General features: G+C 47.1%; 1 protein-coding gene across 2 annotated transcripts in view; it reads left to right on the forward strand.

Moving 5' to 3' along the window:
- The window catches only part of MEAK7 (MTOR associated protein, eak-7 homolog), a 13,966-nt gene extending 3,525 nt beyond the window's left edge, over positions 1–10,441 (forward strand). The window contains exons 3-8 of one of the 2 annotated variants that reach the window (XM_053400094.1): positions 2,210–2,440; positions 2,799–2,943; positions 3,256–3,696; positions 5,821–5,939; positions 7,018–7,197; positions 8,677–10,441. In XM_053400094.1, coding sequence (XP_053256069.1) covers positions 2,210–2,440; positions 2,799–2,943; positions 3,256–3,696; positions 5,821–5,939; positions 7,018–7,197; positions 8,677–8,802 — 1,242 coding nt within the window. In that variant the 3' untranslated portion in view covers positions 8,803–10,441. Of the gene's footprint in view, positions 1–2,177; positions 2,441–2,774; positions 2,944–3,255; positions 3,697–5,820; positions 5,940–7,017; positions 7,198–8,676 lie in introns of those variants that run through there. The other variant, XM_053400093.1, reaches the window with a different exon arrangement.
- Positions 10,442–14,442: the final 4,001 nt, after the last annotated feature.

Here is a 14,442-nt window from a genome sequence, read left to right on the forward strand (position 1 = left end):
ATAATGGAAGCTGCAGTCCCCCCCCCCAAAAAAAATCATGCATTGGTCTCCCAGTAATGAGCTGCAGCACAAAAGTGGTCATAACCTAAATTGGGTGGGTTGCATGAGTAATACTATACTGTTTACTTTTAAAGAAATAAGAAATAGAAAAGTGATAAATCAAATCAAATATCTTTAATACGGTCAGTGACCAGGAAGCAATTTATAAAAATATGACATTAAAAGTAGTATTGTGCTACAAATAACAGTAGAAATATGGCCAATTCACAGATTTGGTGCTTATATTTATGACCAGGTTTCGACTTTTAAAGTTTTAAAAATTCAATTCAGGTGTCGCTACTGTTTATTATCGTTCCTTCGATGTTTACAATTTGAACTCCGTTGTTGACATCATTGCTCGTCTTATTCTTCTTGCAATGTAACAGTACTTTGCCACGGGCCTGTTAATTTCGGGCTCTTTGTCAGCTAAGAGGTGTCTGATATAGGTGTCGTCTGTACTACAAGGTATTTTCCTCAGAATCGGTTCGATCAGCTCTTTTCTTGAGTCTCGATATAATGGGCAGTATAAGATGACATGCCCAATGGTTTCGATTTCATTGCTGTTACAGGGACATAATCTTTGTTCAATCGGTATTTTATTGTATCTTCCCTCTAGAAAAGCTGAAGGGAGAGCGTTAAAGCGGGCCCTGGAAAATGCCCATCGGTGTTTAGCGTTGTCTAGAACTTTGAGATAGTTTGCTAGATGGGGCCTTTGGGGGTTGTATAGAAGTTTATAAGTTATCGGAAGTTGATTAAAGTCATTTTGGGCTTCAATGTCCCTGAGTCTTTCTTTGATTATGTTCTTGGCCCTTCCCCTTTCTAAACTTAATAAATACTCTGGGGAGAGACCATATGTGGCCAGTTTTCTGAGAGTGCCCTTCAACCAACTAGATTGGAATTTGTCAAGAAGCATCAGGGAAAGTAGTCCAACCGGCGAGTTGTTAAGTCTTAGCCAAGTGCATAAGGTTCTTATCCATACTTTGGCTTTAATGCTGTATAAGCCCTCTTCCAGTCGTAGGGCGGCGTTTGGGACGCATTTAGGTGTTTGCAGGAGTGATCTAAGGAAACCTGATTGTATCTTTTCATATGGGTCTAGATTAGAGAGGGAGACGAGTGGTGCGACGTATAGTATTTGTGCTGTTGGTTTTGCAGCGAATAGTTTAATTGTAGCAGGAATGAAATTTCCTCCCGTTGTACGATGGAATCTTAGGATTGCTGTTGTACTTTTTTTGTGCTGTAGAGGAGCTGTAATTTATGTGGGCAGTCTTCTTCCTTGATGCTTGGAATATAACTCCTAGATATTTAAAGCATGTCACTTGTTCAATCTCCTGATTGTCTAAATTCCATCTGTATATTTTCCTTTTGTTAGAGAAAACCATGATTTTTGTTTTTTGGTAGTTCACTGCTAGTTTCTCTTCTCTACAATATTGGGATAAGCTGTTAAGAGCTGTTTTGAGGCCCATCTGAGTCTGGGACAATATAACCGCATCGTCTGCGTAGAGTAGGATAGGCAGTTTTTTGTCTACTAATTTTGGGGCGTGTGTATCCGCTCCTTGTAGGTGGTCTATTAGGGAGTTTATATAGATGTTGAACAAAAAGGGGGCCAAAATGCATCTTTGTCCTTTGGGAAGAGAGTGGGGTAGAAATTTAACACGCAAATAATTAAAAAGTATAGTTGCTGCAGCCTGATAATCATAGAATTGTAGAGTTGGAAGGTACCCGGAGGATCACCTAATCCGACCCCTTGCAATTCAGGAATATGCAGCTGTTCCATACGGGGATCAAACCTGCGACTTCGGGACACCATGCTCTAACCAACCGAGCTATCCAGAAAGGAGCCTGGGAAACTGCTTTGTACCAGATCAAACTGTGGCTCAGAGTGGTGGGTGGGAAGCCTTTTCCCAAGCCAGTTAAGAGCCGATTTCCAGAGGTAGAAATCTGAAATGTGAAAGTATCCCTGGCCTGCTGAATGTGTAATGAGCGGCTGGCTTGTTCCTTTTGCCTGTTGGCCAACAAAGAGACAAACAGTGAGGGGAGCCAGAGGAGAGGTGGCCCTTCCTTGGCATCAGGATGCATTGCCTATGGTGCAGAGTGAGCTCCTGCCACTTTGGAGACTGCTTGTTCCTTCTGGTTGGTTGAACTTCCCTGTTGCGTTTCCGTCTATCTCTAGGCCCACGTCAAGGAGGCCCTCCCTGAATCAATGGTCATCCGGCTGTACAATGGGATGAAGAGCATCCCTCTGCCCGAGAAGTCTCCTGGGTCCAACGGGCAGGTGGGGAAGGAGCAGTTTGTCATTTTCATGTCGGCACTCTTCAAAGGCAACGCCGAGGAAAAGAAAGGCATCATCATGAAAATGATATCGAACGCGGACAGCACCGTGAAGGGAAGTCAGATCATTGAGGTAAGAAGAGAAAAAACCCAGTATGTTCCATTTGCCTATAAGAGAGAGGAAGAGGGACTGGAGCAGAAATGGGGCAAGGTGATGGATCTGGGAACCAAGACTGGGAAGCCAGGAATCAATACCTAGAAGCCAGGAATTGTTCGCAAATTTAGTCAAAGGAAAGGAAGGCAGATGCTCAGCCACTGCTGTCTTTCTCCAGTGCCAGATACGGAAGCAGTAGTTATTCATATCGTACTAGCCCCTGTTAGTATCCTTTTCTAAGTATTAATTTCTGCCCTTGTTAGGAGGTCTGTCCTTTTTTTGTGTACATCTGCCATTTAAACACTCCACATAGGAAAAAATAAATAAATTCTTGAAGTTTGCAGAGGATCTGGTTGGCTCTGTGGTTCACGTCCTGAGCTACAGGAAGATGCTGAAGGGCTGGAACTTGAAGAATGTGCAGAATTCAACCACAGGAATAAAAGCTTTGGCGTCTCAGTTAGTGTCGGAGTTGAAATCGGCAGGTGAGTGGCGGAATATCCGTTTTCGCTTTGGTTTAGCTGTAGACCCTGGCAATGGTTGGTGGCCATTGTGAGCTCCATAGGGTTTGTGGCTTGGGAGACAGAGAGGCTCAGAGAGCTGCATTTGGCTCTTGGGCATGAGGTTTCCTGCCTCTGGAATACAACATAGCTACTAATAGACCTTTCCTCCTCTGTCCATTAGTCCTAATCCATTTAAAAGCCCTTGGATCCAATGGTCAGGTTTGGCAGTGGCTCCTGTGGAGCCGACTAGGTTTCCTGGTGCTACTTACCTCTAACTTTTGTTTCTTGCTGCAGATGGGAAGAGGCTTGAGGGTGGTCAGGCGCTGGACGCTGTCTGTGACGAAAGCAGCATTGAGGATTGGGTCTTCCGGGTTCCACAGGTCTCTGCTTTCCTCACTGTGGTCGTCCAGCAGGGGCTGCTCATCCTGCACTCCCTCCCGGACCAAGAGCAAGAGACCTTCCCTTTGCTTCCGGAGTGCCAGGGGGTCAGAGGCAGCCGCTTCGTCAGCCTCCTCAACATCCCCTCCGTCACCTACATCAACTCTCACCTGCCTTCTGAGCTCCAACACAAATGGAGGCTCCTCTTTGCCTCCCAGGTTCACGGCGAGAGCTTTACGCAGCTGTGCGGGCACATTGTCAACCAGGGGCCCTGCGTGCTGGTTCTGAAGGACACAGATGGCTACGTCTTTGGTGGCTTTTCGTCGTGTTCCTGGGTGGTTAAACCACAGTTTCAAGGTAAGAATGGCTGTTGACCCAATGTCTTTCAGCCTATAGCTCACATTTCACAAAATCTCAACCCTGCTCCTCTGGCAGGTGCTATGGGGCAAGGCTCTGTGCACATCCTGTTTAAAAACTATTGTCTAAAAAATTCTGTATCTAGACAACCCAAATCCTTTGCCAACAAAAGCAGGATCGTTTGTATAAATTGGGCAAAGTGTGCAATTTACCATATTTCCACGGCTCCTGGAAATCTCATTCTCCCACTATTCTTCAAAGATTTTAGCTGGCTTTCCCTTCGCTGGGCAGGAGGGTTGGTGGTGGTTCCTGCCAGAAGGCTGCCTTCCCTGCTGAGGTTGCCTATCAGGGGCCGTGTTCCAGGGGCAAAAGTGGAAAAATGCAAGTGAATTTTACTTTTGCACAGTAGGATGATTCCTCCACAACCATACATGCAAGCAAAAAGCTTTGTTAGAGTTCAAGCACACGTTTTTGCTTAGCAGGGCCAGTGAGGGGAATGGCCCATGGAGAGTGGGTGTGGCCTGTTAAGAGTCCCAAGGGCCGGAGAGAGGGACCTGGAGGGCCATATGTTCTCTCTGTGCCTGATGCTCCTCTCCCCTGACTCTCACTCTTTCAAGCCTGTCTTCACTAACAAGAGTCACATGAACTTCTGGGGAAGATGAAATTTTGAACCCAACACCACATTTTGCCCAGGGTCTTCTCACTGACTCTCCCAATTTAAGTCCCTATTGGTTTTAGTGAGTTGGAGACCCAGGCAAGTGTGCACAGAATTGCAGACTTCACAGATTATTATTTTTTTAATGTGCATGGTGTCAAAATGACTTGCTACTGTTTTCCCACTAGATGGCGACCCTGCCGTTGCTTTTGATTCTGCTGAGATTAGAACTAACTCTCCTTAAGGTGGAGAGTATTCTCAGGACAGATCAAAACGCCTAGGACGTAGAGCAAATGTGTTCTTCCAGGAAAGAGCTGTAGCTTTGCATGTAGAAGGTCAAGGGTTCATTTCCTGACATCTCCAGGCAGGACTGGGAGAGACCCCTGTCAGAAAAACGCAGGCCTCTGGATGCCAGCTGCTGGCAACCACAGATGGGGAGAGTGCTCTTGCTCAGATGGCCTCCTTGTGAGCTTCCCAGAGGCATCTGCTGACCACTGTTAGGAGAAGATGCTGGACTAGATGGGCCTCTGGCCTAATCTAACAGGCTCTTGTCAGTAAACCTTGGAGAGCCACCAGGGCTGTCTTAAGCATATGTGACGCCGGGGTGCAAAGATCCGTCGGGCGCCCCCCTCGGTTGCCCATTCCTAGGTGCGCAGGAGGGCGGAGCTGGCTGTCCACCTCAGCGTCTCACTGGCTCGGTCACCCCCAAACTCACGGCGCAGAGCCGCCTGCAGCAGAAGAGCCCACTGCAGCGCTCCGACCAATGTGCAGACTCTTCCCTGAACTCAGCCCTTGGGCCTTGGACTCTTGGCCTGGCACCCCTGAGAGCCTGGCGCCCGGGTGCCTCGCACCCCTAGCACCTATGGGAAAGGCGGCCCTGAAAGCCACTGCCACTTAGTGCAGAGGATACTGTGCTAGATGTACTGATAGTCTGACTTGATGTAAGGCAGACTCTTTCGTTCCAGTGCATCTCTCCTGCCTCTGCCTCACCAGACCTCCATGCAGGGTGTAAAGAGGGTTCTTTAATACTGGCTGCCCTACAGGCGACAGGCAAAAATTAGCAGTAGAAGCGGTGGGGTTACAAGGTGCCTCATCTAATGCAGGGGCCGTTAGGATGCCCTCGTCTGCTTCAAATAATTTGGTTCCAGGCCAATTGGGGCTTTATGTATCAGTTTAAGCACCATAATTTGGGCCAGGAAGACAACTGGAAACGAGTGCTGGCATTTCAAAATTTCTTTGTGCATTTAAATAAAAGATCTCAGGTTCAATGCCTGGTATCTCCAGGCAGGACTGGGAGTATTCTCTGTCTGGAACTCTGGAGAGCTGCTGCTGCCAGTCAGTGTCAACGATACTGAGCTAGATGGACCAAGTGTCTGACCCGGTGTAAGGCAGGTTCCTCTGTTCTGCCTTCCTTGCTGTTCCTTGCTATTTGGTCTGTGCTCCTTCTTCCTTCCACTGTCATTTTACAGGCAACAATGGATGCTTTCTGTTCTCTGTTTCCCCCTCGCTTGAGGTCTTCACTTACACCGGCTACAACGACCACTACATGTACCTGAATCATGGGCAGCAGACAATGCCGAATGGCCTTGTAAGTACAAAATAGTTGCAGGATAAAGCCTTGTCTTGTAATACGGCACTTTCAGTCACCCTGGAGAATCTAGTCCTCTTCTGCAGTGCGACTGTGAGGGTCAGTTTTTGCTGGATCACACCACTTGAAGATTGTGGGTTGGGCAGATTGTGTGCTTGATCTGCTTGTCCAGATTTTGTGTGTGTGTGTGCATGTGCGTGGTTGGCCAGATGGCCTTTGCTGAGCATCTGACCGAAAGCCTATATTTATTTAGTTGAGCTTTTATTTTATTTTTTTACAAGGCAAAATACAGAGAACAAGGGAAGCCAGATGTTTCCAGAATTACATATTCTTAATATAAAAAATGATGAAATGTAGGCAACCATTAAAAAAAAAAGCAAGGGATGCATACATTGAAAGGATAGAAATACAAAAAAGGTTATTGTAAAAAAGAAAAGTTCAGCAGAGGAGAGCCTGTTGGGAGTTTTCTCCCCAAACCCTATTGAATAGGAAGATGTGTTATTCATTGCTTCTTCAGTATTTTCTTCTTAGGTATTCCCCTTCAGTGTGTAGTTTGACTTAAAAATGGTGTGGTGCTTGATGTAAGGGAAACTGATTTGTACTTGTATTCTGTCTTGCTGTTTCTGTATCAAATAGCCTATGGCTTTTTCACAGGTGTGATGATGGCTGTTAGCTTAGATCATTTTGGAAGGGGGTTAGATAAATTCATGGAGAAAGCAAGACCTGTAAAGTCATGGTTGCTATCCAGGACCTCCCTGTTCAGAGGTAATGTGCCACCAGTTCTTTGGGACTAGTAGCATGGATGTGCCTTCGTGCCCTGCTTGTGGGATTCTCTGAGGCACCTGATGATTGAGCACTGCAAGAAGCAGGATGTGTGAGCTGCGTAGTGCTTTGGCCTGACCCAGCAAGGCCCATTTTAGATGGGTCGGGTGTGGTTGGGGCCGGCACGCCTGCCTCTGGGTGGATTGCCATAGCGTGTCCTTCCAGCCCCACCCAATGCTGATAGGGTCATTCAATTAAGGAGCAGACTCTGCATGCTGCAGTGCGTCGGCCAAACCCCTTTGTTATTCTTTCCTAGGGCATGGGTGGACAACATGAATACTTCGGCCTGTGGATCGACAGCAACTATGGGAGGGGCCACAGCAAAGCCAAGCCCAGATGCACCACGTACAACAGCCCTCAGCTGTCGGCCAAGGAGAACTTCACGTTGGACGCCATGGAGGTTTGGGCGGTGGGAGACCTCCCAGAAAGTGCAGCCGTAAGTGACTGCCGTGACTGTCTCTCTAGCTAAACAATAACCTGTGGGTTAAACCACAGAGCCTAGGACTTGCTGATCAGAAGGTCGGCGGTTCGAATCCCCGTGACGGGGTGAGCTCCCGTTGCTTGGTCCCAGCTCCTGTCAACCTAGCAGATCAAAAGCATGCCAAAAAGTGTAAGTAGATAAATAGGCACTGCTCCGGCGGGAAGGTAAACGGCGTTTCTGTGTGCTGCTCTGGTTCGCCAGAAGCAGCTTAGTCATGCTGGCCACATGACCCGAAAGCTGTACGCCGGCTCCCTCGGCCAATAAAGCGAGATGAGTGCCGCAACCCCAGAGTCGGCCACGACTGGACCTAATGGTCAGGGGTCCCTTTACCTTTACCTTAGCTGAGCAGTGGGTCTGGCCCCCTGAAACTCACACATGAATTCTCTAAGTCAAAACAGCTTGCAAATTTCCATCTCTATCAACAGTAAGGGATGTTGCACTGGAGGGTGGGAACCTTCAGGAAGCACCCACTGTCCAGGCACGGCATTGTGCTGTGTAAATGGTGCTAGTCTCCTGTTTGAGGAAAGGAGGTTGAGTGGACAGGCAGCTGTGATGTCTGCAGCCCCCCAACTCCTTTGAGTCACTCAGTCCGCAGACGGGTGATCAGTATTGTGAGGGGATGTGTCATGTCTTCTTGTTTGTGTCATGTCCTCTTGGATAACAAAAGCAGATTTATTGAGGCCACAGTGGGCTGCTGTGCATGGTTGTATTATTTCTTTTTGGCTGGTGGACCACAAGATGTGTTTCCCCTTAAAGGGGGTGGGATAGCTTCTGGATGCCAGCCCTTTTCTATGATAGCACCATGCATGTATGAAAAGGCTAAAGGCAAAAGAAAACTTCTGTTCAGTGCTAACACCAGTGACAAGTCTAATCGCCAAACAACAATCAAAACAGCAGCGAGAGCCATTGCAGAGACAGGTACACCCACTTCCAAAGCAAGACTAGAGTTAATCGTCCGTTTAAAGTTTCGGAGAGGAAAACGGCATTTTCATACTGCTCTCCTGGCACAGAAAAGCTGCTAAGTTTCTTGGCAGCAATACCATGGTGGGTGTGGGTGCATGTGCTGTTTTTTGTGTTTCTTCCCTTCCTTCCCCCAGCGGTGCCCCAAGGGTTCCTCTTAGCGATCAGAGATCACGCTCTGACATGGGTCCCCTTCTGCAGTCATTTCAGGAAGCTCCGCGACCTTACCCAACCTGTTTGACTGAACCAACAAAGTAGGCTGGCAAGTGGGCGGGGGCCGCAGAACCTGTCCTGCTGTTTGCAGAGGGATGGCCGGGGGGGGGGAGCTGCACAGGGAAGCAGTAACAACTTCCTTCTAATGCAGACGTGACGTGAAAATGAAAGGGCCCCAGGATGGGTTGACCGTGACCTGTTCCCTTTCTTGAATTCCTATTTTGTTTGGTGCTCCAACCTGCCTTCTGGGTTTTGATTTAGGGCACGGGTCAGAAGAGCATCCTGGACGCAGACCCTGAGGCCCAGGCTTTGCTGGAGATGATCGGGAAGGGCCGAAAGAGCGATGGGTTGCGGGATCCGGCCGATGGCGACGGGGGCGACAACTGAGAACAAGGCCTGGAAGCTCTTGCCTGATGCTTTGTGCAGAGCCGTCTCTGATCTCTCTCCAACACCACATGTGAAAACTCGATAACACAAACCGCTCAAGTGTAATGTGTTTTCCTAGAGCTGCATGTTGTCTGGTTAGGAGACAAATCCTTTGCGTAGCGGGATGGTTTGTCTGTGATGGGCAGATGGGGTGATTGCATGCTTTAGGTAGTTCTTAATAATCAAGGGTATTGCTGAATACAAATGAAGACAGGTCCATGCCCCTCCCCCTCCTTTGGATCAGTGTTAGCATCCACTATTTAGTCACACATTTCGTCTGTGAGCAGCTCAAGGGAGTTTTCGAGAATCCCATTGGGAAACAGCTTCCTGAACGAATTTCAGCTTGTTTGCTCAAGAGGGCCTTTGCTAATCATGTTGAAGCAAGTTTTGTTGGGGACAGTTGGTTCAACCCAGGGTTGAACATTCACAGACCCTGCCTTAGGAAACCCACATTTTGAATGTTGTAAAGGCAGTAGCCAGAGAACTGAGCACTTGATCGATGCTGCTTTTAGTCTCAGACTGCTGTCCCAGACACCGTTCACATAAGTGTATAGGACTGAGAACCAAGTCAGATTTCCAGGGTGGTGCAGGCACAGGCCAGTGTTGGGAGTGCAAGCGAAAGACCGCCTCCCTGGTGAATTTCTGGGTGCGTATGGCATCACTACACCAGACCCTTTAAGATGCATGAGATTGGGCTGATCCTTGAGCTGCTGGCGGCAAGTTGCAGGTTAACCGGATCAGCACGAATCAATGCTAAATCATGCGGTGAAGCAGTGGATGCAGCCTGTCAGTCGGGGCGCCAGTCTGAAGGATGAAACGTTGGTTGCAGCCAAACTTAGCAATGTCTGAAACCCAAAGACCCAATTTTCTTTGCTAGGTATTGTCGAGAAATGATCTCAAGTCCTCAATTTAAGGCCTACTTCAGGATTCAGTCTAGGGAATTATGAAGGGGTGTGAAGATGGGGCTCTACCTTGGATTTTCATGCAACTGTCCGCTTTGCAAATCTGCACCTCTATGCAACACAAACCACACAGCAAATAAGATGATATCATGTGAAACATAAGCTGCAAACTTTAGAGCTACTCGGGACTTCTTATCATGCTCTGAAAAGTAAGTGCGTGTGTGAAAAAGTTGCTTGACAAGGCTTGGTATTCAAAACAGTGTCCTTAGCTCCCCCCCCTTTTTTTTAAGTCTTAAGGTAGTGAACTTTTAAGTAGAAAATTAAGTATGCAAAGCAAGGAATCTAAAACTGACATTCCCTTTGCAAGTGTGAAAAACAAGTATTAGCTTCCACTATAGTTCCACTTGAGCCTCGCAGATTACTGAAAGGTGGGGAATAACAATAAAATAAAAGTGGTCTATAGAGGTAAACAGTATGTTGGAAATTGAAGTGTCTTTTGGCTTGTTGACATATTTGATCAAGTTGCAAAGGCATAATTTCCACAATAGCTGGATCTGTTCTGGTCTTCTGAGTGAACACTTCTGAGTGCATCTTTTATGTATACTATTCTGATTTGGTGACATCATGTTTAGGGTCTGTAACCTTAGAAGGAACTATTTTGTTCCACCAGCTTTGTTGCAATAAATCTACAAGATACATAGGGGTGTTTCTTGTTTGGCAGCTATACTTTGATAGCAAATCCTTCCATGTTGCCTTATAGCCATATAGCCTCAAATCTTGCTACACCCTTACTTGGGAGTTTTGTCTGAATTCAGTGGGGCTTCTACCTAAAATGCTTAGGGACAGGCCGCAGGTCAGAAATTAAATCACGTTCAGTCATTTTTCTTTCTGTAGAATAGTGTTTATGAGACAAGGCAATAGAAGCTTGAAATGGAAAATCTGCATGTTAATCTGAAAGAGCTACTTCTGTCCTGATTGATGGTTTATCTGTGTAGACAGATGCTGTGTCTCACTGTTTATCCAACCTATGGTAGCTAGCTATTTATATCCTAGTCTCTTTTTCATAGGGGCAATAGGAAGCTGCCTTATAGAGAGTTAAGCTCTGTTCGTCCTTCCTCTCCCGGAGCTGCAATTCTCAGAGTCGATAACAATCAGTCTCTCTTCACAGGGAACTCTGCCTGTGAGGGGAATGGGGTGTGTGTCTCCTAAACAACTCTTTGTTTAAGGTGGTATCGCAGGATTAAAAAATGTATGGTGTTTATGTGGCCCAGGTGCCTCTCCTGCTGCTGGAACCAGCCTCCCCTCAAAAGTAGAGAGGAGGTAGATCAGAAGAGAGGCCTGCCAGAGGATGATTTTCACTTGATCCCCTCCTCTGGGAGAGATGGACTTTAGCTGAGGGGTAGAATATGTGTTTTGTAGGCAGAAAGGCTGAAGTGTGAGAAGTGTGATCCTAGGCAGCTCCAGCCAGCAGGATCATGTAGGTGCTGATAGAAAACACCTCTCCTCAAGAGAGACCTTTAAAGACCCTGCTCAGTCACAGCTGGCAGTGCCAGGCTAGATGGATCAATTTGTCTGACTCTGCACACGACAGCTTAATATGTAAGGTTTTTTCTAGCAGATATTGATCAGTGTAAGGCACCAGAGACTAACCTGTGGCCTTCCAGATGTTGAGCTCCCATTAGCACCAGCCAGGATGGTCCAGCCGTCAGGGGGAATCACCAGTGCCAACTGGGAGGCCACAGGTTAGCCACCCCTGGGGTAAGGGAAGCAAGCGTGCTGAAGGAGGTCACCAAGCTGATCGCATTTCCTGGGGTGGGAACATAAAAAGCCTGCTGGATCAGGCCAAGGGCCCATCTAGTTGAGCATCCTGTTCTCCCAAGCAGCTGCCCGTGGGAAACCCTCAAGCAGGGCAGGAGTGCAAGATTCTCTGTCCGCTGCAATTCGCAGCAGCTGGTATTCAGAGACATAGACTGACAGCGAAGGTAGTTACGCCCTTGTCCCTGTGGACCAGGAAGTTGGATGGAGGAGAATCAAGCAAAGCACTGCTCAGCACAAGTGAACTGGACCATAGCAGATGTTTTATAACCCTTTGCAACTCCGTCAGGCATAGAAAGCCATGGACAAAGGTGGGTGTGGCCCTGGTTTTTCCTTTTGATCTTGTTCCAGCCAATTGGAAGAATTGTAGATTTTCCATCTTCTTTAGCTGGGATTTTTTTCTCCAGGGTGATGGCTGTGAGCTTGCTTTGAGCACATCCTTTGGTCTTTCCTCTTTTAAAAATATAATGGCGGGTATATATTCACGGAGGGTAAAATTGTGGCGTAGATCAAGCAATAGATAGATGTGTTGCCCAGCTGCATTTCCTACACGTGCTAACACTTGGAATACAGCTTCAAGCAAAGGGAGATGTTCCATGCTGGAAGAAGAGAAACTATCCAGGCCAGAGACCAGCACAGAAGAGTTTGTCCTGTTCATGATGCTATTTCTTTCCCCTTTGTTTTCTTTTTAACACCTTTTGAGTGGTTTTTATAATAATGCACGTCCAGTTGCATGTACCAAATTAACTGCAACAAATAAATTGTTCCAGGTCTTTTCTATAACTCTGCAGCTTCTTCGGGTAAGGTTTTTATTTGAGTCTATGTCAGCCACTGGGACTGAGGTTTGTCATCTTTGAATGTGGCCCTCAGAACCCTCTGTGGACCAACACCCCTCATTTACCTTGCCATGCCCCCTCTTTGAGTGCTTTTGCCTGTCTGGAATACGTCCTTGAGCTGCCATAATGCCTCTTGCTTGCCTTGACTGGCTAGAGAGGGGTGAGTGTGTGTCTGTAGAAACCACTGACTCCTGCATCACTGGAATGTCCAAAGGCAAGACTCAGCTAGCTTACTGTGCAAAGTGCTCCACCTACTTTTGCCTCTGACCCTGCCCACCCCGGCATATAGCCCTTGGATGGTTCCCCCACAAGAAGAATGGGCAGGATCCTTGGGAGGAAATGGTCTTACCCACCTATTTCTTGTTCTTAGCCGTTGCCTAGTACCAGGAACCGTTCTTAATGTAGGACAATGTTTGTTGTTTTTAAGCTTTATTGGGTTTCTTTTTCTAAAAGAAACGTGGGGCATTGGATCAGTCCCCTTTGTGAAAGAGCCACAGGGACATCTTGCTGCATTTTGGAATTGAGGTGGAAATAAATGGCTGAGCATGGTGTGTGTGTGTGTTGTGTGTTGGGGACCATCCCTATCTGTCTTATCCTTCTCCCCCTTACAGATATCCACCTGCCAGTTGCTTCCCACAACGATCTACCCTAGCAAAAGGCGATTGTGTGGGGAGGAATCAGATGTGCCTTTGAAAGCATCAGATGCTTTCCAGCTATTTAGTTCTTCTGTCTAGGGCCGGTGACCACCTGGGCTGTTGGAATGAGAGAGGGGCTCTGTCACAGGATAGCCATTCAACTCAACAGCTGAAACAATACTAACAGTCCATCTTCGCTGGCATGTCTGTAACATGAACCTGTGTGGCTGGCATTGACATTTGGGTGGTGCTGTTGTTTTAACAAACAGCAAATGTCTTGATGCTAAGGGCTGTTTGGCCATGGAATATAGAGTGCCTAGAGATGGAGCAGACTTTCCTTTGATGGAGGTGTTTAAGCAGAGGCTGGGTGTCTTGTCAAGGATGCTGCATTTGCGGGTGGCTAGACATCAGGTGTGGAGAACCTTTGGCTTTCCAGATGTTGCTGAACTACAACTCCCATCAGCCCCAGCAGGCATGGCCAGTGGACAGGTAGGATAGGTGGTGTATTTCAGCAACATCTGGTGGGCCAAAGAATCCCCACACTTGGGGTGCACTGAGATATGGGTAATATTGCATCAATTTCCCTGATCATTATGCTGTCACCTCTGCCCAATTTTCTTACATTCTCTTAACTCTGTTGTGTTATGAAACTGGCTTTTTGACTGATATAATGGCATGGCATGCTAAAATTCACACCAGTCAGCATGGTGTGGTAGAACAATGAATGTCCCTGGACAGTACTGCAAGTCCCGTATCCTTTAGCACATGCATGCTCCTCTTCCCCCATTATTCCTCCCATGAAGGTAGCAGGGAAAAGTTGCATGCTAGAATACTAACCCAAATTTAATCACTTCCAAGATTTTCTGGGTTTTTGCTTCCAAAATTTCTGGGGGTGTAAACAGTCCCCTCCCCCACCCAAGAATCAAATAACATGGAAATGAATGATAAATATGTGCTATGTTCCATTAGTTTCCTGGAAGTGGCTTTTACATCATGCAAAAGCTCAGATATAATGCAGAAATTAACAGTTAGGGAATCATCAGGGAAATGGAATAAGCTGCCATGTCAGTACAGCGTTGCACTACATAATCTCCCAAGGTATCATCCAAACTGATTCCTGGGATAGATGTCTCACATGGAACCTTCTTCCCTAGCAGCGAGATGGAGAAAAAAACGAACCCTGGTGTGACTGAAGCCTTCCATCTCAACAAGATTTACCTGATATTATTTGTTTTTCTTCTTATCTACCTCTCCCTCCAAGGAGCTCAGGATTGCAAACAGGTCCTCTATGCCCCCTCCTCATTTTATCCTCACAGCAACCCTGTGAGGTAGGCTAGGCTGGACATGGTAATTGGGCCAAAGTTGCTTGGTGACCTCAAAGGGAATTTGAACCTATGTCTCCCTGCACACACA

This window comes from Podarcis raffonei, chromosome 8, assembly GCF_027172205.1.
Source record: "Podarcis raffonei isolate rPodRaf1 chromosome 8, rPodRaf1.pri, whole genome shotgun sequence".
In the NCBI taxonomy this organism is placed as follows: Eukaryota; Metazoa; Chordata; class Lepidosauria; order Squamata; family Lacertidae; genus Podarcis; species Podarcis raffonei.